General features: G+C 50.5%; 6 protein-coding genes across 6 annotated transcripts; 1 reads left to right on the top strand and 5 right to left on the bottom strand.

Annotated features, from left to right (window-relative positions):
* Nucleotides 1-1665: 1665 nt before the first annotated feature.
* On the bottom strand, nucleotides 1666-2834 carry M438DRAFT_353873 (uncharacterized protein; the record flags this gene model as incomplete). Its single annotated transcript, XM_029906914.1, has 3 exons — nucleotides 1666-1925; nucleotides 2027-2337; nucleotides 2431-2834. 3 exons carry the CDS (start codon nucleotides 2832-2834, stop codon nucleotides 1666-1668), a joined length of 975 nt encoding a protein of 324 aa, XP_029762393.1.
* A 739-nt stretch (nucleotides 2835-3573) lies between these two features.
* On the bottom strand, nucleotides 3574-5472 carry M438DRAFT_353874 (uncharacterized protein; the record flags this gene model as incomplete). Its single annotated transcript, XM_029906915.1, has 7 exons — nucleotides 3574-3909; nucleotides 4020-4099; nucleotides 4222-4359; nucleotides 4535-4792; nucleotides 4849-4912; nucleotides 5062-5266; nucleotides 5408-5472. 7 exons carry the CDS (start codon nucleotides 5470-5472, stop codon nucleotides 3574-3576), a joined length of 1146 nt encoding a protein of 381 aa, XP_029761889.1.
* A 1829-nt stretch (nucleotides 5473-7301) lies between these two features.
* M438DRAFT_353875 (uncharacterized protein) lies at nucleotides 7302-8841 on the bottom strand (the record flags this gene model as incomplete). The annotated part of the gene is made up of 5 exons (XM_029906916.1): nucleotides 7302-7687; nucleotides 7728-7746; nucleotides 7874-8096; nucleotides 8223-8351; nucleotides 8627-8841. The coding sequence occupies 5 exons, from the start codon at nucleotides 8839-8841 to the stop codon at nucleotides 7302-7304; spliced, it is 972 nt and encodes a 323-aa protein (XP_029761890.1).
* Nucleotides 8842-9811: 970 nt separating this feature from the next.
* Nucleotides 9812-11987, bottom strand: M438DRAFT_353876 (uncharacterized protein; the record flags this gene model as incomplete). The annotated part of the gene is made up of 7 exons (XM_029906917.1): nucleotides 9812-9863; nucleotides 9928-9970; nucleotides 10161-10269; nucleotides 10710-10766; nucleotides 10833-10940; nucleotides 10990-11505; nucleotides 11589-11987. 7 exons carry the CDS (start codon nucleotides 11985-11987, stop codon nucleotides 9812-9814), a joined length of 1284 nt encoding a protein of 427 aa, XP_029761891.1.
* A 2863-nt stretch (nucleotides 11988-14850) lies between these two features.
* Nucleotides 14851-15604, top strand: M438DRAFT_183455 (uncharacterized protein). The gene has a single exon (XM_029899202.1). It carries the CDS (start codon nucleotides 14959-14961, stop codon nucleotides 15502-15504), a length of 546 nt encoding a protein of 181 aa, XP_029761892.1. The 5' UTR covers nucleotides 14851-14958; the 3' UTR covers nucleotides 15505-15604.
* A 265-nt stretch (nucleotides 15605-15869) lies between these two features.
* Nucleotides 15870-18990, bottom strand: M438DRAFT_315560 (P-loop containing nucleoside triphosphate hydrolase protein). Its single transcript, XM_029902659.1, has 4 exons — nucleotides 18630-18990; nucleotides 18365-18575; nucleotides 18132-18310; nucleotides 15870-18050 (listed from the first exon to the last, which is right to left on the bottom strand). Exons 1-4 carry the CDS (start codon nucleotides 18966-18968, stop codon nucleotides 16023-16025), a joined length of 2757 nt encoding a protein of 918 aa, XP_029761893.1. The 5' UTR covers nucleotides 18969-18990; the 3' UTR covers nucleotides 15870-16022.
* Nucleotides 18991-19222: the final 232 nt, after the last annotated feature.

Genomic DNA, 19222 nt, shown 5'->3' on the forward strand with positions numbered 1-19222 from the left:
CAGTTGACAGCCTGGATGAGCTGTAATGTGACTTCCTTGATCTTATACAAAGACGTGGATCTCAGGTCCTCGGGCAACTCTGCCAGAGCATAATGGATGAGATAGTAAAATGCAGATAGAGATTCTACCAATTCGAGCTTATTCTGCACTTCGATATGGATCGTTCTGATAGTCTCTGTCTCCGGATCCGACGCGGAAAGGGCAGTTGATAGCGAATTGCGCTCTTGTTGCAGGTTGATGATCTTGAGGTCGGCCCAATGCCAAGGTTTTGAAACAGTCGACGAAGGCTTCTAGCTAGCCTCGAAGCAGTTTGGGGCACTTGCAATAGCCAAAGGTGATCCACTGCGCGTAGTTGGTCATGTCGATCAGTAGGGATTGGCATGAAAGCCGCTCGGACCAGTGGAACGGAAAGGAATTTCCATTGCCGTTCTCCAAGTAATGTCTGCCTAAAAAGATCACAGTCTGGTAAATCGAATGAGACCGTCGTCCTATGAATTTATGCTGGGTACCTCGAGAATAAGCATACGCGGGAGGAACACAGTGGCGGCTCTTGCCGGCATTTCTTTCCCGTCGACAAGGTCGACCATCATTCTCTTGAGGTCGCATTCTTCGTGTTGGAAGCGAGCAAAACGACCGATAGGGCGGAGTAGTTCGGCGTGCTAGTGTTCGTAGTGAACAAGGTTACAACGGCTGAGATGGATGGATGATAGGGGCAAGGTTTCTCTAAAAGAGTCTAGTAGTACTATCCATCAATTTGGCGGGGACGAAGATAGAGACAACGGTAGGCTCATTATGGAAGATGCGCAGCAGGCTCTTCAAGCGCGATCCGAGAACCCGATGGGTAACTCGCGCAGATAAGCTCCTCAATACGACGACGCAGAGCTGCAAGCTGGTCTTCCATGGGTGTCTCACCAAAGCGCACGCTGCGCGAGCCACGGGCAGAGCCCGAAGCAGGCGCAGCGCGGCTGCAGCAAGTGGGGGTCACGAGGTCCTCGAAAGGTGACAAAGAACGTTCGTCACGACGGCGGCGACGAGAGGTGGACCCACGGCCAAAATCAGGCTGGCGCGGGCGAGAGGGGGTCAGCAACTCCTCGCGTATGCGGTGCATACGCTCAGCAGAAGCCACGAGGGCGCCGTTGAGCAGCGCGTCAGGAGAAGTGTGGACAGACACAGCAGCTTCATGGCGAGCGCGGTACTGGGATCCTGGACCGGGGAATGGGTTGCGAGGCGAGCCGGGCTCGTAACGGGAGCCGGGACCGTGCGTACCGCTGGCGGAGCGCAGGTGCAGATTCCAGTCAGCTTCACGATACAAGAGCAGAATTGATGTCTGACGAAAATGACGATCGGAAAACAAGCTCAAGGCATTATTCGTGTCATCGACAGTCTTCAGAAACTGTCGGATGTCCGCCTGCTTCGCAGCCGCACGTCAAGTAGTGATACGCGTTCCTCCAATCAGATCGAGATAAGTTGAACCTCACTTGCACCACGAGCAAGCTCAAAGCAAGACGCACCTAGAGCTGTATACTCATATGTGGCTACCTGGAAGTCCTGGCGCGAAGGAGAACAGAGGCAATGAGGTTGTTGGTAGAAGTCATAATGCGCTGTGAGTATGTTGTGGCAACGCTACTGATGTTTCCGTGTCTGTCGACATCCAAAACTACGCTCTTACTGATGACTGCCGACCGCAGAGACATTAGGCAGCTTCATTCCGCACCGGTGCATCTGGACGAAATCCATGTCTTGTTCGTTCAAGCCGAAGGCTGCGGGGTCTTTGGAAAGATGTGTCAGATCCACCTCTTTGTGGTGCTCCCTCGCAGTCAAAAGTTTGTACACTGCGGACAACAGGGTCCGGGATTTGACTTCAGACATGATTGATGATTCGAGACTTGATCGAAATGCTCGCTCAAAGTTGAAACCTGCCTCTTCTAAGTGGAGGAAGCAGGGGTGCGCAAAGGTGACTTAGCTAATTCCACGAGTAGTGAGACCAGCAGTGAAAAGCAAGAAGGGACAGGTCTTGGAGGAGTACCAGCCTCGGTTCCATCAATGGCAAGGTGATCCCAAGCTAGTATGATGAGCTCATGGGGAAGTGTGCCATGTTCGACGTAAAACTTCGTATCACGAAGAGTGTCGTAATACACATGGGCCATTCCTCGAGGCAATGTCTTCATGCTTGGGCTCAGCCTAGGGCTCACCAATGGCGAGATGGTCCCAGGCTGGGATGATGAGCTTCTGAGGTAGCGTGCCGTGCTAAACGTAGTACTTGGTGTCTCTTTCGCTGTCGTGGTAGATGTGCGCCATTTCTCTAGCGTTAAGTCCTGCTTGGAAGGATTCGGGAGTCTGCACGATCGTACGTCAGTACCAGGGGCAGATGAATTACTCGTAGGCTTGCTCTTGAGATTGTGCTTTGATGGTCAACGTCTCAATGCAGACTTCAGAGTTGAGGTATTTTGACCAGATGTCGCAGTGTCATATTCAGTATTGGGGACATAACCTGTACGCCTCTTTGAAGTGTCTTTTTGCAATTCCATTGTTCTGAATAGTCCAATATCATCCTTTTGAAGTAGCGGTGACGAAGCTGCAAGTCTGGTCGACTTATATATAGAAAGAATAATAGAAGGTGCAGAGATGTTCGGAAAGGAGAACACAAGAGAGGCATGTCCAGGCTCTGCATTCGCGAACTCTGTAGGGGCAGGATATTCCTCATCAGTATATCGTCTGCATGTTGCATTTCTTGGACAGAACATGGGAGCGCGATTGACATATACCGGTCTTTCTTTTGCGAGATGGAAGGTTGCGGCGCGAGAGCCGGATCGGTCACATATCGCGGCTTCCATGTATATGGGCTGTTGTGTCCGGCGATGCTGGAGAGAACGGAGACTTGGAAACTGTTCAGACCAGTGTCTATTTTCTCGCCGTTGCAAGAATTGCTGAGGAGCTCACATCAAGGAAAAGCAGCGTGGCGGCGCTCAAAGAGAGCAATTGGTGGATGAGCTCAATGGGAACTTGTCTTGGAAAGGTTTTGGAGACCTGCCTTGACTCTTTCTTCACCCCCAGCGGGTTTAAAGATCGGCTGTAGATGCCAGGGCCTGTTCTGAACGGCTCAAAGCAGCCAAAGGCGCAACGACTCGTGCTGAAGTCGATGTCAAAGGAATGTGCAGATTTGAGGGTGGCTTATATAGGATAAAGCTAAGGAAGGAACAGGACTACGATCTGCAGTCATTCTCAGTGCTTTGTTGGCTGGATCTGCGCCGTATAGGGAGGGCATTGTGAACTGAGAGGTTTTCGGAAGTCTTGCAGACCAAGGAGAGCTGACTAAACAGTACAGGGACACCACAGCACTTTTCAGACATGATGGAAATGTCGGCTGTAGACACCATGGCCTGTTCCGAACGGCTGGAAGCAGCAAAAGGCACATTCACTCGTCTTGATATCGACAGCCAGTGTACAGAGCCATGTCGCAAGCTTGAGTGTGGCTTATATAGAAGAGAGCTGGAGATACAGGGAATCCCAGAAGTCACCTGCATTCTCAAGCTCTTGTTCAAAAAAAATAGCATGACTTCAACGAGGCAAGAATCAAGTCATGATGAAGGATGAGCGCCGAGTATCCAGGATATCGAAAGTTGGAATTGGTGCTCGAGCGTGGACATGCTGCGCCCAGGTTTCTCGAAAGACATGCAATGTCGTCAAGAATGTGCACGTGGTACTGCCGGGTTGTATATAAGTAGCCCTTGTCATGTTGAGGTTAAAGATCATGTGTCGGTGATAAGAGTGCTGTGCCACGAGTGTGCTTGCGTGGCTGCTAAGCGTCACCAATGAAGTGTCGGGGAGCTGAGAACAGAGTTCCTTGACCAGCTTGGGGTTGTACAGCCAGTTGATAGCTGCGTTGAGACGCCTAACGACTCCCGATGGCTATTACATCGTTATCATCTTCCCAGCCTTTTCGCAATGCAGCATTGGTAACGTCAAGGATGAGCTGTGTCAGCGACTCCGGGAACCAGTTCATCAAATGTCTTGCACACATTTCGAGTGGCTTGAGCATCCATCCGGGCAACGAGAGGTGCACCGAACCCATCTAGGGTGGCTTGTGTTGGTGTCGAGCCTCGACTCCAGAGCAAGAACACAGTATATAAACAGAACAAAAGAAAACGGATCCAGTGTGACGCTCAAAATGGTCTCTGAATTTGGAACGGGTGGATAGACGTGAGCTTGACTTCCTCGAACTGGAACCACGCCGGATGACAGCAGCAATGCCATCCTCGGCTCCAGGCTGAGGGGCGGTTGCTACAGGGGGGCCAGCTTGAGGGGCGCCAGCGTGACCTGCGGCAGCTCCTTGTGTAAACGGGTTGACTGGAGCGCCACCTTCGGCAGGCAGAGTGGAAGCAATCTGCAGTGGTTGGCACGGTCGTATGCTGCCTGTCTGTAGTGATCGCCAGGTAGTGTGCTCAGCAACCACAAGGGATTTCATTCGCGATCTTGAGACGCCGACGAATCAGATATCGAATCCCCTGCTCCTCGAGCTGCGAAAACGCCTCACATGGCATGTTTGAGTCGTGCTCGTCCCATGTCCATTCGGTCAATGAACTGGAACGACGTTGGTGCTCCTTGTCATAGCATCTTGGAGATGTAACCTTTTTCGGATCCTCACTTTTCGCCAATCTGCCCTTCTGAGCGGTCGCACGTCTAGCGCAAGCACGCATGTTCATCTTGAACGAGTTGTGCGGGGGAGTAGATCGTCTGACATTCCCCGGCCATTCAAACTTGGATTCCATGTTGATCTCGTCTTCCAGAGAGTCTTAGACGATTGAAGCATGCAAGAGAGCATATGTGCTGACTTGGATTACTACGTACCCCTTTCGTACGGATGGTTCGTTGGGTGAGACGTACCCAGAAGCGGTGAAAGTGTTGTCGTCCGCTGTGGCATCAACATGAGAAGACTGGAGCATGTAAGAGATGGGCCCGCGCATCAAAACCATCGTGTCTTTTGGCAGTTGCTTAGAGGGTGAGTCGGAAGGCTGAGAGCTCAGCTTTTTGTCAGTATCAAGATATCGGGATTTGACGTACCCAAACAGTATCCATATACTTCTTGTACGTGTCATCATACCCAATCAGTGACTGTTCGACGAAGCGGAGCACTTGACGTTCACTTCGAGCCGCGATCAACCACTTTTCGGCATTGCTCTTGCGAGAGGAGGTTACGGACATGCCAGCTTGGGAGTAGTCATGCTTCCCTGATGGGTACAAGATTGTCGCTCTTTCTTCTTGCTTTCTGTTGCCGGTTTCCTCTCTTGGCTAGCTCCATGAACAGGGCCTGCCGTTCTTTAGTAAATTGGGCTTGATCGGTCAAGAAGTGGGGCCCGCGAAGTGTCGAAGAAGGCAAGCCAAAAAACTCGGTCTGGGATGTGCTTACTCTTCGAGCGCTGAGAGTCCACGTAGTTGAGCTTTGTGCCCCGACATATTTTCAGGAGATGACATGGAGTCATTCGTTGGCAAGAGGCGTAGAACGTTGAGTCAGATCTGGAAGAGGGTCAGTGGGCATCAAAGAGGTGTGATGGCGTGTGCAGATAAGTTGAAGTTGTGCCGAGGAGTTGGAGTGATGTTGAGAAATTGAAGTGATGTTAAGAGCTCGGAGTGATGTGGTCGGTGTGGTAAAAAGGGAGAAATCAGGGGGGCAAGTGCACGAACACGAGCGGAGCGCCACACTCTGACCAGAAAGCAGGGAATCGAGAAGAGAGAGAACGACAAACCTGGCACATCATCCAGCTATCAATACTGGGAATATATAAAATAGGCTGCATCGTGTTTAGCCAACGACACAAAATTTTTGTGTGTGAAGAGAGGAGGAGAAGCACTAACCGTTTAGACAAGCAAATTCATTGATTGAGGGCTCCTGGGCTATCGATTCTGATTCCTGAGGAATAGGCCTGTCCTCGAGGATGGCCTAGGATGTTCTCATTAGCGGGTCTACCATAATTTGTGCAAGGTATCGATCAAGCTTACCTTAGAAGCCAGGTCATTTGCTTATGACATCCATCCAGCGGCGCTTGACCTCTGGATCCAGCTAGAGATCAGCCAGTACCTATAAGCATCGCTCAACATGCAGTAGGTGAGCCTTCGGCCGGAGCCTCGACCGGAGCTTTTGTCGTCTACTCGTCCTCATCCTCAACAGTGAGGTCCTGCAGGGAGTTCATCGATATTAAGCCCCTAGTGCGCGAAATTGGTAGTGCTTACGGTGACCTCCAACCTTTCCCCGCGGGTGAGGCCCGGTCACCCTTGCGTATGATCTCCATCTTGCGCTCTCTGGTGCGAGGACAGTTCCGCAAATTATCCTTGAGCCACCCAAGTTCTGAAGGACCGTGGCCAGTCAGCTGGAGCGGCATCGCCGAAGCTATCGCCATCCTGCAAGCAGCTTCCAGATGTGGCCTTTCTTGCAAGGACATGACATGGCAGATGACCTCGAAGAGGTGCTAGTACCAGGGAGCATTTCGGGACCAGTTGATGGTCATTATATATGGTTCTGCTCTACAGTCAGCCAATCCAATGTGTCAAGGCTCCAGAAATGATCTCAACTCACCAGTCCAGAAAGCAACTGCGTATGGCGAGATCAAAGTAGCGCAATGCCGCTGCTTTGATTGCTTTATATACAAAGATAAGGAAAGATAGACAGGAACTTGTCTCGACAGAACGTCGTGCCTGAATCTGTTGAAGCGAAGGAGTCGCAAGCCTAGTGCTTACAAGACAAATCTCGTCACAGTCAGTTTCACTCAACATCCTGGACGGAATTGTCACCGATAACAGCACTTACTTTGATAATGCGGTGTCGTTGCGAGAAGAAAGAAAAAGTAGCGATGCGTCGAAAAGGCTGGAAGAGAGAAGACTTTCGAACTTTGAGCCTCACCGGACTCATTGTTGGCGGGAGAGGTTTGGGATTGAGCACCAGAAGGAACATTAATAAGACAACAGGGCCCTCGTCCTCAACAGAGGTGGTCGGATCTTCATGCACAGATCAGTAACTCCAGACAGAACACTCATGTCAGAGCACGAAGAAGGAATAAAGCGAGACCTAAGATTTCCTTGCCTTTTGCGGCGGGTTTCGCAGTGGCGAGGTAAGACCCTGGGATATATCAGTCATCATGAAGTATGAGGTGTGACCAAGAAAGTCAGTTGGAATGCCTACCTTCAGCACGTCTTTGCGTATGCGTAGGTCTGGAGCTGCCAAAGAAAGCACGACAGGGCAGTGCATCTTGATCTCGGTCCTAGACCAGCCTTTTCGACAACCAAAAGCGGGACAAGAACCAAACATCTCATCTAGCGGCTAGAGAGCTTCGTTTTCGGGCCCGAACATCTTGATCGCCAATATTATGGCAGCGGACAAGGTATGGCAACTTCTTCATGTCGGTGTTTGCGCCCTCGAATCGAGTGATTCGCTGGTTGATTTGAGCACTAGAGCCATAGCGAAGGTGTTTTGACACCTCCTTTCGCCTCTCGATAAGATGAAACTTAGAGGAAGTGTAGGGCATCGAGGTCGCAGTTTCGGAAGCTGAGGGTTTTGATGTGGCGATTGTGTAGCCATCGCGCCAAGCTGTCATGACGGTAGACTGATCATGAAAGTTTGCGGACCTGGAAGATTTGGCGTTGTGAAACAAGGTAATCAGAGGCATGACTAGACACTTGGCCAAGTACCCGGGATCTTCGATAACAGTCATATCACTGTTGATAAAAAGACATACCAGAACATCGCTGGTTGATCTGAATTGCATTAAACACGATCTGCAGATCATGCAACCGACTTTTCGGATGAACTAAGGTGCAACAAGGCTCAAGCTCTGTGTCAAGGTCAGTAAGCTTCTTACAAGATATAACGAGGGACACTTACAGGCCGGTGATGCCGTGTGGATTGACGATTTGCAGCTTTGGGCAAACAGCATTCAAGGCAGCAGCGATCGCGGAGAATTGCGAGAACAGGATCTAAGTGTGCGTCTTCTCGTTCAGGTCGTAGCCCATCTCTCTGTCGCAGATCATTGCCACTTTGCTGATCCATATATGAGGCTTTGCTTGGAAGAGAAGTTGTGCGGTTACCACCCTCGCCTCTGATGAAGCTATATATGAGAAGTTGAGAACAACGGATGTAGAATGGGATGCGAGAAAGTTGTCTCGACCTGAAGGCTGCCCGTCATGCCCATCAGCTTTGCTCCTAAGCAATGTCGAACAGAGGTGCAACTCACCACTGAAGATTCTTAATCAGTCCATCAGCTGCAGTCAGGTGGGCAGACAATAGCCCGGGCCACCAGACCAGCAGAGCGAACCGATAGTTATGCAGCAAGTTGTTGAGCGACATCCCGCGCTTCTGACATCTGATATATATAAGAGCAAACCAAATGAGAGTCGTTTAGCATCTTCTTGTGTCTTTCGTTGAGTGTGTGAGGGGGAACTCTCTGGTGTACCAAAGGCGCGCAGAAGAGACTGTAAAGCAGCTATAGACTCAAGTTTGTTGCGTTGCCTGGTAGAAGCAGCCCAGATGATGCTTCGTGCTCTGAGGCATGGTGAACGTGTCGACAGCGAATCGACACTCGCGCTCGGGTGCATCTCTCCAAAAAGGCAGGGAACTTGAACTCGTACACTCTTCTACCTTCCTTTTCGTAAGTGAAGACCAGAGTGTTGATTAATCCCAGACGTCGGGCAAGCGAACCAGCGAATATCGTCAACGAAGACAAGATTCGAAGCCGGATGTAGCTGCAATCTCCGCCAATCACCTTGATGTCCCTTGCGGAACCCATGCTTGTTGTCGCATCCATATTTGCAAGCAGTCGAACTGTGGCTAGCGGCAGACCATAATCGAGCCATAGTACCACGAGATCCTGAACTCTGCAGGTGTCCAAGATGGAAGCGCAACGAACGGAGTATTCCATGACCTCCGTGACGTATCCGGCTTCGTGGAACTAGTACTGGAAGGTCGCCTCTGGGTCGTGAGTCTGGCCGTGTGATGGTGACTGGATGTACGCGCAACAGAACAGAGTAAAAGGCAACAAGGGTGATGACGACGGAGAGAAGGAAATGACGGGAGCATTCTCTTGGGCGTTAGACAATTGAGGTCCAGTCCACCTATATATGTCTTAGACACCGTCAGCTTTGCGATGACCGAAAAGGGAACAAGGGACTTACACACACTGGCCAACGGAGCGACATCGAATCGGCGTCTTCTGAACAACGATCCTGACCCTCCATCTTTGCTTTGTGTCGATTTGATGTGCCGTTTGTCAGGACTCAGGAGAGAGATTGGGGGTTGCTTGATGGTGATGATAGGTTGTGCGCGTCTCGAAGATAGAAGATAGAAGATAGGAAGTGCTGAACGTAAATTGTTGTGGGTGCTCGCGTATTTGTTTTTTGTGGTGAAAAAAGATCTCCAACTCAATAAGTGACCGACAAAATTCTGGATCAAGTCTGTGCAAACGAGTTACAGTGCCAACACATCTCGCTCTGTTTGCTTTTGGACATAGCTTGCTGTGTGTCTACTTCCGACATGCTTGCGCTCAATCTGGTGTAAACTCTGATTCGGATTCGGATTCTGTCAGGCAATCGTGAACTGCCTGATTTGCAAGCTGTCGCGTAAGCCAGCTCCATTTCTAACCACCGATGGAGAAGGACGCAACTTACCAAGCCGGGAAACAGGCAATGTGTGGGAAGAAGGAAGTGGACGGCAGCTACCTTGCCTCCGATTTCCCCACCCTTTATATATAGGGCCCAAAGAAAGCAGACAGGTCTTCAAGACCTTATTCGAGCGGTGGGTCTTAGGGAGCTTGGCGGACTGAGGGCCTTAGGATGACATGAGCTTTCTAGCTGCCTTTGCACTTGGCACGGGCTCAGACCTGATGTATCGTTAGCATGTCACACATATCATGTTTTTACTAGAGCGACTGATCATGGACTTACGGGACGGCAAGCATGGGGTTGTTGTTTCTGAGAACAGCCGAAGCTGCAGAGTTGAAGTAGTCCATGTTAGAGTGGGGAGTTGCGATGGTCGGGTCGATGACAGTGTCATAGGGGTAAAGTGGTAGTGATGGGTTCCGAGAGAACAGTGTCGTCGTGCAGGTAGGGATCAACAGTCGGGACTCGGGAGGAGAGATACTCATAAACCTGGTAAGGGCGTGCCAGCTAACTCGCACCAAGCTCTTCTGCCCCTACTTCGAGTGACATTGGCAGAGCTTGAGAAGTGCTTTGGCCCTGGTCGCTGGTGATGGTCCCTGGACAGCGATCCGGGACGATTACGACGAACTTTCACAGATTGTGGTCTATCCAGAAGAGCATCTCTTTCTTACTAAGCCTCGGTCCCTGACGCGCTGCTTTTCTGTGTGCCTGGCAGACTTTCATGTTCTTGGAAGCGGGATCCATGGCAGCTGCCTCAATTGGTCTAAAAGGTCATCGGTGTCTTCATAGCTAACCCGTAGCTTCAAGCTGTCACTCGAACTCTGGCAAGATCCAGAAGCACTGAAGAGTTCTCAGCTCGCTGCAGGGGTCGCTGATGTATCGCTCGGAAAACTTCAAATTGACACTGACCAGTCAAGAAGTCAGCTATCTTCTTCTTCGACCTCGAAGACAGGAAAGGAGGAGTATGAGGGACATACGTCGAGCACACTCTGTCATTCGCGGCGCACGATCTCTATGAATCATTGGCTTTGCGAGGTCAAGAAAATACCACAGGACAATGTACTTACCTGGATGGGTAGGGCGAGTTCAACTATGAAAAGTTGTTTCGAGTTGAGGTTGGAAATCTTGAGTCATCGGAGTCATATCAGTCAGTACAACTTCAAAGCAATGTCGAAAAGACTAAAACTCACCAAATCATCAACAGCTGATGTTGCGGATGCAAGCAATGACTTTCTCTCAGTCTTGCCTCTAGAGTCTGATTTGGGCGGTGACATGTCTCCGGTTCTAGGGTCTGTAATCTGCGCCAATTGAGCTTTATCACAGAGTAGATGACCGAGTATGACTTACGATCGAACTTGCCCAGAGCCGTGTGAACTTGTTTTGAGAAGCTTCTTCAAGCCTGCCAGGAATGTCAAAGTGAGAGGTCATATGCGTCCACCAGGTCTGGAGATACCCGAGCATCGGTGCCGGCACTTGTGGCTTTCTTTTCTCCTGAGCTTGGGGACCGTCATAACACCAGACGCTGTTCCGAACGGCTTCGATTGCTGGTGTCGTTGGCTGTCCGCGGTCTTCCGTTTTCCTCCAGGGCTCTCTCTTCCCTTTTCCGATGCCTTGCCTTTGCCCTTTGTTTTCCTTGCCTTGCTCCTGCCTATATAGCAACGACGGAAAAAAGCAGACAGAAGATCTTGTGGAAAAGCGATGATGATAGATCACCCATCGTTGCCTTCGCTCTCTTCCACATATATAAGGAGCCTGATTTTGTGTGGACTCGTTAGAGTCGTTACTTTTACTCGATGATGTCAAGCAAGGCATCCATGCTTTCAGCGTTGCGTGCTCTTTGGATGGTAGGAAGTCCAGAGTAGACTTTAACAAGAAAGATCGTGCGTTAGCGGTCTTTGTGGTGGTTGGTCGCACGTAGCTCGGTAAAAAATACGCTGCGTCCACACATCTGTGTCAACGTCTGTAAGATCCGATATAATGCCAGGTGCACTGAACTTGTTGGAGTACGCAGCCATCCTCTTGTCGATTTTCTGTTCCATGGGAGTGTGTCCAAGAGACTGTTGTTCTGCACGGTGGGGCGATCGCTCGGCGCAGTGGATTGGCTGTCTTGGCCGTGAGTAGCCATGGTCTGTCCTGGAATAGCATGTGCGTGATGACTTGACTTTGACAATTGTACGCTGTGGAAGAGTGCACCTTTTCGGCGCTCTGCTCGTCGGTGGCAGATGGAGCTGTGTCTTCCTCGTTGGCAGTAGTGGAAACAGGGCATCTTTCGATACTGGTGCTTGCGAGTCTCGTTTGGCTTTCCAGATAGGAAATCTCAGGTCAGTAAATGAGAAAGCGGACATCGCCAGGAAGACAGGAAGATCGTTGAAATTGATGTGCTGAGTCTGCTGACAGGGTCGAGCTCCTCTTGATCAGCTAACACATTTTCTGGTACTGGCGAAGAATCTTGAGACATGCCGGTTCAAATTTGAGCTTTGGCAATACGGCATCTTCCTGTGCTTTCTTCATGTACGGCATCGAGGCTCATCGTTCTGAGAACAGTCTGTGTCCGTTAGCGCACTAACCCAGATGCTACAACAGGATCGCAATCTCACTGAAGGTTCTCAGATATCAGCTTGTACCCGAACTTGATGGCGGCCTTTGACATCTCGTTTGTCAGAGTCGAGATATTCCTCCAGTTGACCGCCAAGAGAGGCGCAAGTACCCTTCGAAACATCCCAGATATATGAAAGGAAAGAAAACAGAGAGTTGAAAATGCAGAGAATGAAACAAAACAGCGGAGTCGCACGCTAGCGCACAGAACAAGGGACACCACCACACCATGTGATATCGTCGTCATCAGCCATATCCCTTCTTCTTCTTTTTCGAGTGTGCATCTTGCTCAAGATATATAAAACCAAAAGTGAAAGGTCCATGTCCAGATGGTAGAGAAGAAGGCAAAGCACACACTGAAATGAGATGAGATGAGGAACCACTAATGACACCAGAACGGACCACGAGGACAAGACATACTCGACACCACAGCAAGTGTTGCCAGTCCAGAGGGTGAAGTCTTGCCCAACACCTCCTCCAAATCTGACTTCAGGACAAACTCAGTCATGTACATTATGTCGGTCGATGTGCCCGGGTAGGTGTTGTACCGAGACGGGCTCTTTGCGCAGGCGTCATCGCAGCGCGAGACTGCTGTGTTGTTGACTGTCTTGTAGCCAATGCTGCGAGATCACCGGGTCTCACCAAGCGCACAGAGGGCCATCTGGGACTTGAAGCGGGCGTTCTAGTGCCATAGCAGTATGTAGAGAGGCATCTTCGAATGTCTTGTTGTTGATGTTGTATCGATCTGCTTGGTGGATGCGAATTGTTATTCGACCTTCGTGATAGGATGGCTTGTGAGTGCGTGCGGATTTGCAATACATCTAAAGAGCCGGAGGAGTCCACGAAATTGCGAGGGATGCCGCCGATCATTCTTCTAGGATCGTCTCATGTCTTGCGCCCACTGGTTTTCTCAAGATTTGAGGAATCAACCACGCAAGTACAGATGAAGAAGAAAAGGAAAAGCACACGCCAAAACAGTACAACGTCGCAGCGGACCACAAGAACGGAAGAAAGCCAACTGCGAATCCTGAGGGGACAGAAGGTCATCAGCGCTCTCTCTCTGATATCCCCCTCCTGTACCTCCTGCTCTCTATATATAAACGAGAAAAACACGCAAGGACAAATGAAAGGAGATGAAAAGTACACCCCAGGATAAAGAAAAAAGAAACCACCATCGCATCGCAACATAATAGCAACAGAGTTCGTCCGCAGCTGGCGTTGCTGACATGTGAGACTGCTCGAAGTAGAAAGTGGGCGATTTGACACTGAAAGCCAAAGGTGATCACATATCCAATCCGAGTCGGTAATTGTTGGTGAGAGATCAAAGAGTAAGCGTTAGGAGCGAGAATGTGTCTCTGGAACGGGCGAATGTCGAAGTGTCAATAATCAATCTCGCAGGCGTAGCAAGCTCCCGAGTAAGCAAAGTGGATTGAGCAATCTCCGCAGACGAGCCAACAGCGAACTGTGCGGGAAGAACAATGTCGCAGGCCATCCCTCTATGGTGTTCCTCTTCCTCACCGTGCTCTACATATATAACAAACAAACACACAAGAATAGGCCGTACTGAACAGCGCGTAGGTCATCTGAGCACCCTTGAGGGGGCTTTCGGTAGGCTCCCACCTTGCTCATCTTTACGACTAAGGCTTTTTCATCACGGTGGTCTGAATCAATCAGCGTCTGCCACAGAAACAGGGGATAAGAGGTGGGGGGTGAGGACAAGTACTTACTGTCAAGGGCGGTCTCAACATCGACCGACCCCGACCGGCGAATGACCTCCGAGAGCAGACCGGGGTAGAGAAGCTCTCTCCTGGGGTAGGAGTCAGCATTAGTCAGAAGATCTGTAACACGTATTCTGAAGGTGTACTTAATGGTCGAGAAGAGGCAGGTGTAATTCGAGGTGCTGACTGTGATTATGTGATTAGAAACTCCTGTCTTGTATCGTGCGCATCTCAGAGCTTACAGATGACTTTGCAGCTAGTGCACTTCCAGTGGCGTTCATGCACCAACATATGCCTGATCATGCTCTCGAAAACCGGGCCCTTCTTGCAAGTGTTGAAAGTCTTGACCGGGGGGCGGCAGTCGAGATCTTCCTTCATCACTTCAATCTGCTGCCTATATATAGAACGAAACGGACAGGGAAAGCAAAACACATCAGGTGAAGTAGCAAAGGAAAGCAAGCACGTCAAGACAAATGGGAAAAGAAATAGAATCAACGCGCCAAAGAAAATGAGAAGAGGAAAGATCACACCAAGGAAAAGGAAAGAGAAGAAGAACCACACCACGCAAATTGAAGAAATGGAGGAAGCCACGAAGGAATGGAAGCATGAAGGAAGAAGAGCATGAAGAAGGGAATAAATGGAAGCTGGGAAAGCTCGCCAGGACATTCTAGCGCACCTACCTTATGCATCATTGCCACCCCCTCTTGGTTGTTTACACCGAGCATCATCTCTATCCTATCAGTCATCATCTTTCATCAATGCTCATCACCGCTGGACACTTTCAAGCCAATTACTGAGCGTCGATACCGTCAGAGCAGTCGAGAGCTCCATGGAAACAAAGAGACCTCAGGGAAATGACTGTTCAAGCAGTCAGAAGCTCTAAGGCAGCAGCAAGACTCACCTCAAACACCAAGACACCCACTGCAATTGCAGACCTGGGCAATCGATAGCTCCACAGAGAAAAAGAAAGCACAAGGAAGTGTCTGCCTAAACTGCAAGATCAATGAAAATTCGGGCACGTTGCCGTGGAGCTCGGGCTCAGTGCATACAGGTGGTGAGGCAGGAAGAAGTCTTGCGTTTAGGGGTTGGGAAGAGTTGGTACTTGCCGTCCAACCACAAACTTCAGTTCGGCCCCTCAAGCAACCGGCAGCTCAAGACAACAAAGAAACGGGACATAACCGACAGCTCACACTGCAGAAACAGGGATCTTCCGCCTAGCCTCAAGCACATCGCCGTGAAGCTCGGGCTCCGCACAGTAGACCCAGTCAGTCAAGGACAGGTATTTGCTTCCAATAACCTGCAAGACATGTACCTTACCGCCCAAACACAAAGCTCCAACTCCGCTCGAGCAATCGACAGCTCTGTAAAGATCAAAGAAATCCCGGGGGAGCAAATGACTGCTCAAGCGATCAGAAGCTCCCAGGCAACAAAAAAATTGACAGCTCAAGCTGCATTGATTACACAGAATGTGTGGTGCCGTGGAACTTTGGATGCATGGCAGATGAGCAAAGACGGGTTTCTGCATGTAGCCGTTGAAAAAGAAAGATGAAAGCCTGTCACAGCTGGATATCACTGGTGTTATATCGAAACTTAGAGGGCCACGATTGAACTAGAGATAATTGGTTTCGGAAGGATGATAACAAAGAACGTTGGGAGCATTATGGAGAGAGAGAGATGTGGTGACGAAAACCACAAGTCAAGCAGGAAGGGTGCAAGCAATCGGTGCGGAATATTGTTTCTCCGACGCTGACCGGCATGATGCATGGTCTTGCTCCCAACCATAATTTTGGGTCTCCAGACAGTACCATGTCGACCGTCTCTGCCATGGGTCCCTCTTTTCGCTGCCTTGTACCTGTGATACTGAGTCTAGCGATGATCGTACCATTATGCACCGTGAAGATTGTCGAGATATGACTGCATAGCAAATTGTAAAATTTTATCATGAACTGTTTTACCAATGAATGTTTGCCAATGAAAGGTCTAACGATGAATTCCGCCAATCAGCATTTACAGATGAACACCACCGATGTCCATCAACCAATCAATCATGCTGGCACCATGCGGTTTCTACTCGGCGTTGATGACTCTGGTTCCGGTGACGATCTGGGTCTCAACTGGACCCTGGCCTCTGAGAATGGCAACAACCTGCTTCCACTCATCGCCGCCAGCCTCCTCAAGCAATTTGACATTTCCAAACATGAAGAAGCCCTGTCTAGCACGAGAAAGTGCGACACAGACACGGTTGGCGACTTTCAGGAAGCCAACGTCATTGATGAAGTTGTTGCGGACAAGTGACAGGACGATGATGTCGTTTTCTTCACCCTGGTACGAGTCAACAGTCACAACCTTGATGCGTGTACCGGACAGCACGCCCTCGACCTTCTTGAGCTCTTGCGTGAGAAGTCGACGCTGACCGTTGTAGAAGGTAAGAACAGTGATCTTTTCCGGCTTCACACCATGACCAATCAGACCGTTGACGAAGTCCACGACCAGCTGAGCTTCGCGCTGGTTGTAAGTAGACCTGAACTTGTCCACAGCTTCGTGATTCTCGTGATGAAAGAGGTAGGTCTTGAAGTCTTTCAGTCCAGGGACCGGAGGACGATCGAGAGTGCACTCATGGTCCGTGATCTTGTCGCCATAGATGGGCCAGAGGAGGCGTCTGACTTCAGGAGGCATACGTCTTTGGATTGCAAGCATCTTGAAGTCCACTGTGTTGCGTGCGAGGCGTTCGAACAAAGATATATCCCAGTGCTTGAAGTTGTGAGTAGGTTTCTGAGCACGAGGACGAAGCTGCTGGTGATCGCCGACAAGAATGAGATGCTGGAGAGAAGGCAGAAACATGCTCATCGTGTTGGCTTCGAGACACTCTCCAGCTTCTTCGACCATTACGACGCGAGGTTTGAGTGCGTATACCATCGGACGATACTTGGCAAACCCAGTGCTTGTACAACCAATAACTTTGGCATCGGCGAGGACCTGGAGCTTCTTTGTAAAGTTGCCGCGGTCTCGGTCTTGCACTTCCTTGGCCCATCTGCACGCAAGAGCGCGAGCTTTCTGTACGACTTTCTGCTTCACGTTATTGACGAGGTACTGGTACAGACCGAGGCGGAAGTGAGGAGGCAGCTTGTTGAGATCCGAAAACTTGCTGCTTGTCAAAATCTTCTTGACTTCCTTGGCGGAAAGGGTTTTGATCGAGCTGGCCATCAGAACACTATGATCGAGAAGAGGAATGTAGGTTCCGCGAAGCATCTCGATTTTGTCATCCTCTCTAGCCTTCTCAGCAGTGGCTTCATCAACCTCTTCTTCCTCCTGATCAAACTCTTCGAATCCAAACTCCTGCTCGGCAGGCCAATTGTGGTTGCTAGTTGTCAATGACACATCTTGACCAAGCCATCTGACGATAGGTGGGATTCCAGATGTAACATCAGAGCTCTGGAACTTTGAATTCTTGATTGAGTCGATGTGTTGGGGCGAGAGATGGTCGGTGAACACGTCTTCATCCATTGGACCGGGTTCTTGTCTGCTCTCATCGAAGGGTGCAAGCGCAGACTTCCACTCCTTCTCCATTCTGGCCATGCTGGCGTTCGCGAAACGAAAGCCAGGTGGATCAACGACTGCTCCAGGACTGCTTTCCTTCAGCTCCTCCATGACGTTGAAGAGGGTGCGCTTCTTGACGACTCCTGTGTCAGCAGAGCGACCGCCAAGACGGATGAATGAGGGTTCAAATTCGGCCACATGACGGAGCAACTGATCGAGAGCGTGATTGGTCTGACAAGCGACAATGAGAGGAGGGATGATGACACCAGGCCCAGCTCTCTGCCTCTGCTCTTCCATCTTGTGGAGCATAACACGAAGCGCCATGACGGACACGTGGGTTTTTCCTGTTCCGGGAGGGCCTTGAATCAAGGCGAGCTCCCTCGTCAAAATCTGACGGAGGGCGTCCATCTGGGATTCGTCAAGCAGAGCGGCATCTTTGGGCATAGGGCGATTGACAACGTCGTATTGATGGTCGACGTCCTCATCCGTAGCAAAGCTCAGATTCATGTGAGGGTCCTGCACCACGTAGTCGGGCACGCGAACAGTGTGAACACCTGCCTCTCGGTCGATGAAGGACATGCATTCAACCTGGTTGGAAAGGTCGATGAGGTCCAGTGGTGTGTTAAGTTCTTCACTGACAGGTGAGACGATGTACTCCTGTAGTGGAGACTCTTCCCTGGTCATCCGCTGCAAAGAAAGCATATTGTGTCGCATGGCTTCGAAGAAGGAAGACGTTTCCTCGAGGAAGACATACTCCTCGCCTGGGTCGAAGATAGTCTCCTCAGGGCGAGGGAAGAACAGTTCAACCTTTGGAGGGGCTAGTGAACTGTGTTAGCGTGGCGAACATATGCTGGTATTCTTTCTAGACTCACTTTGGTTGAGAAGCTCCTGAGTCCTAGCACCGACGACTGCGATGGTGATCTTCCTCTGGAACTTGTCCGAGGCAGGGGACAGAGCAACAAGTGAGCCTGTGGTGAGGCGCTTGGAAGTGATCCAGTCAATCTTGACTCCAGCGCGGAAGGTGGAGAAACACATTCTCACGCCCAGACCGCGTCTGCAGAGGATGATGCCTACAGCGAATGCCTGATGTCATTAGCTGCGGTCACTATGGAAGTGATTAGATGGCTCAGGTGATACCTTTTCATAGATTCCGATGCCGGGTGAGATGTCTCTGTGGTCCAGTTCTGAGAGATGGGGATGCTCACGCATCAGGCCTATGGCGCGCCGGAGGGCAAAGGTTGATTCCTCGCGGAGGAATTCGTACTGCGCGGTGAGATGGTCATACTTGGACGGCCAATTGCCGTCAATCTGATTGTGGGGCACGCGTAAGTCGTCACTGACTAGAGGGCGCAACATCTCCTGAGTGTCTGGCACTTCAGGGAGAAGCAGCCATCCATCGTCGGTGTTTCTAGGAGCGGCGTTACGGTAGTAGTCGTTGACGATGGCCTCGTATCGGAGGCGCTCCTGAGGATGCATGATGATGATATTGATGACAATTATGGTGGTTTTAAGTTGATGTATTGCACGGGTGAGAGCAGAGGATGCGCAGGCGCGCGCGAGAGTCGTGTGCCAAGGAGGTCCCGATCGACCGGGTGCTGGAAGGGGCAACGAAGCGGAAGTGTTGTTTTCTAGTGGTCTCTCCTTGAGAAGCGGCGCTGTTTGACGCCTGTCGAAATGCAGAAAGTGTTTCGAAAGGCAGGCTTGGCCGCTGAGAGCAGGGATAGTCAGAT

The sequence above is a fragment of the Aureobasidium pullulans genome (genome assembly GCF_000721785.1).
Source record: "Aureobasidium pullulans EXF-150 unplaced genomic scaffold scaffold_6, whole genome shotgun sequence".
In the NCBI taxonomy this organism is placed as follows: Eukaryota; Fungi; Ascomycota; class Dothideomycetes; order Dothideales; family Saccotheciaceae; genus Aureobasidium; species Aureobasidium pullulans.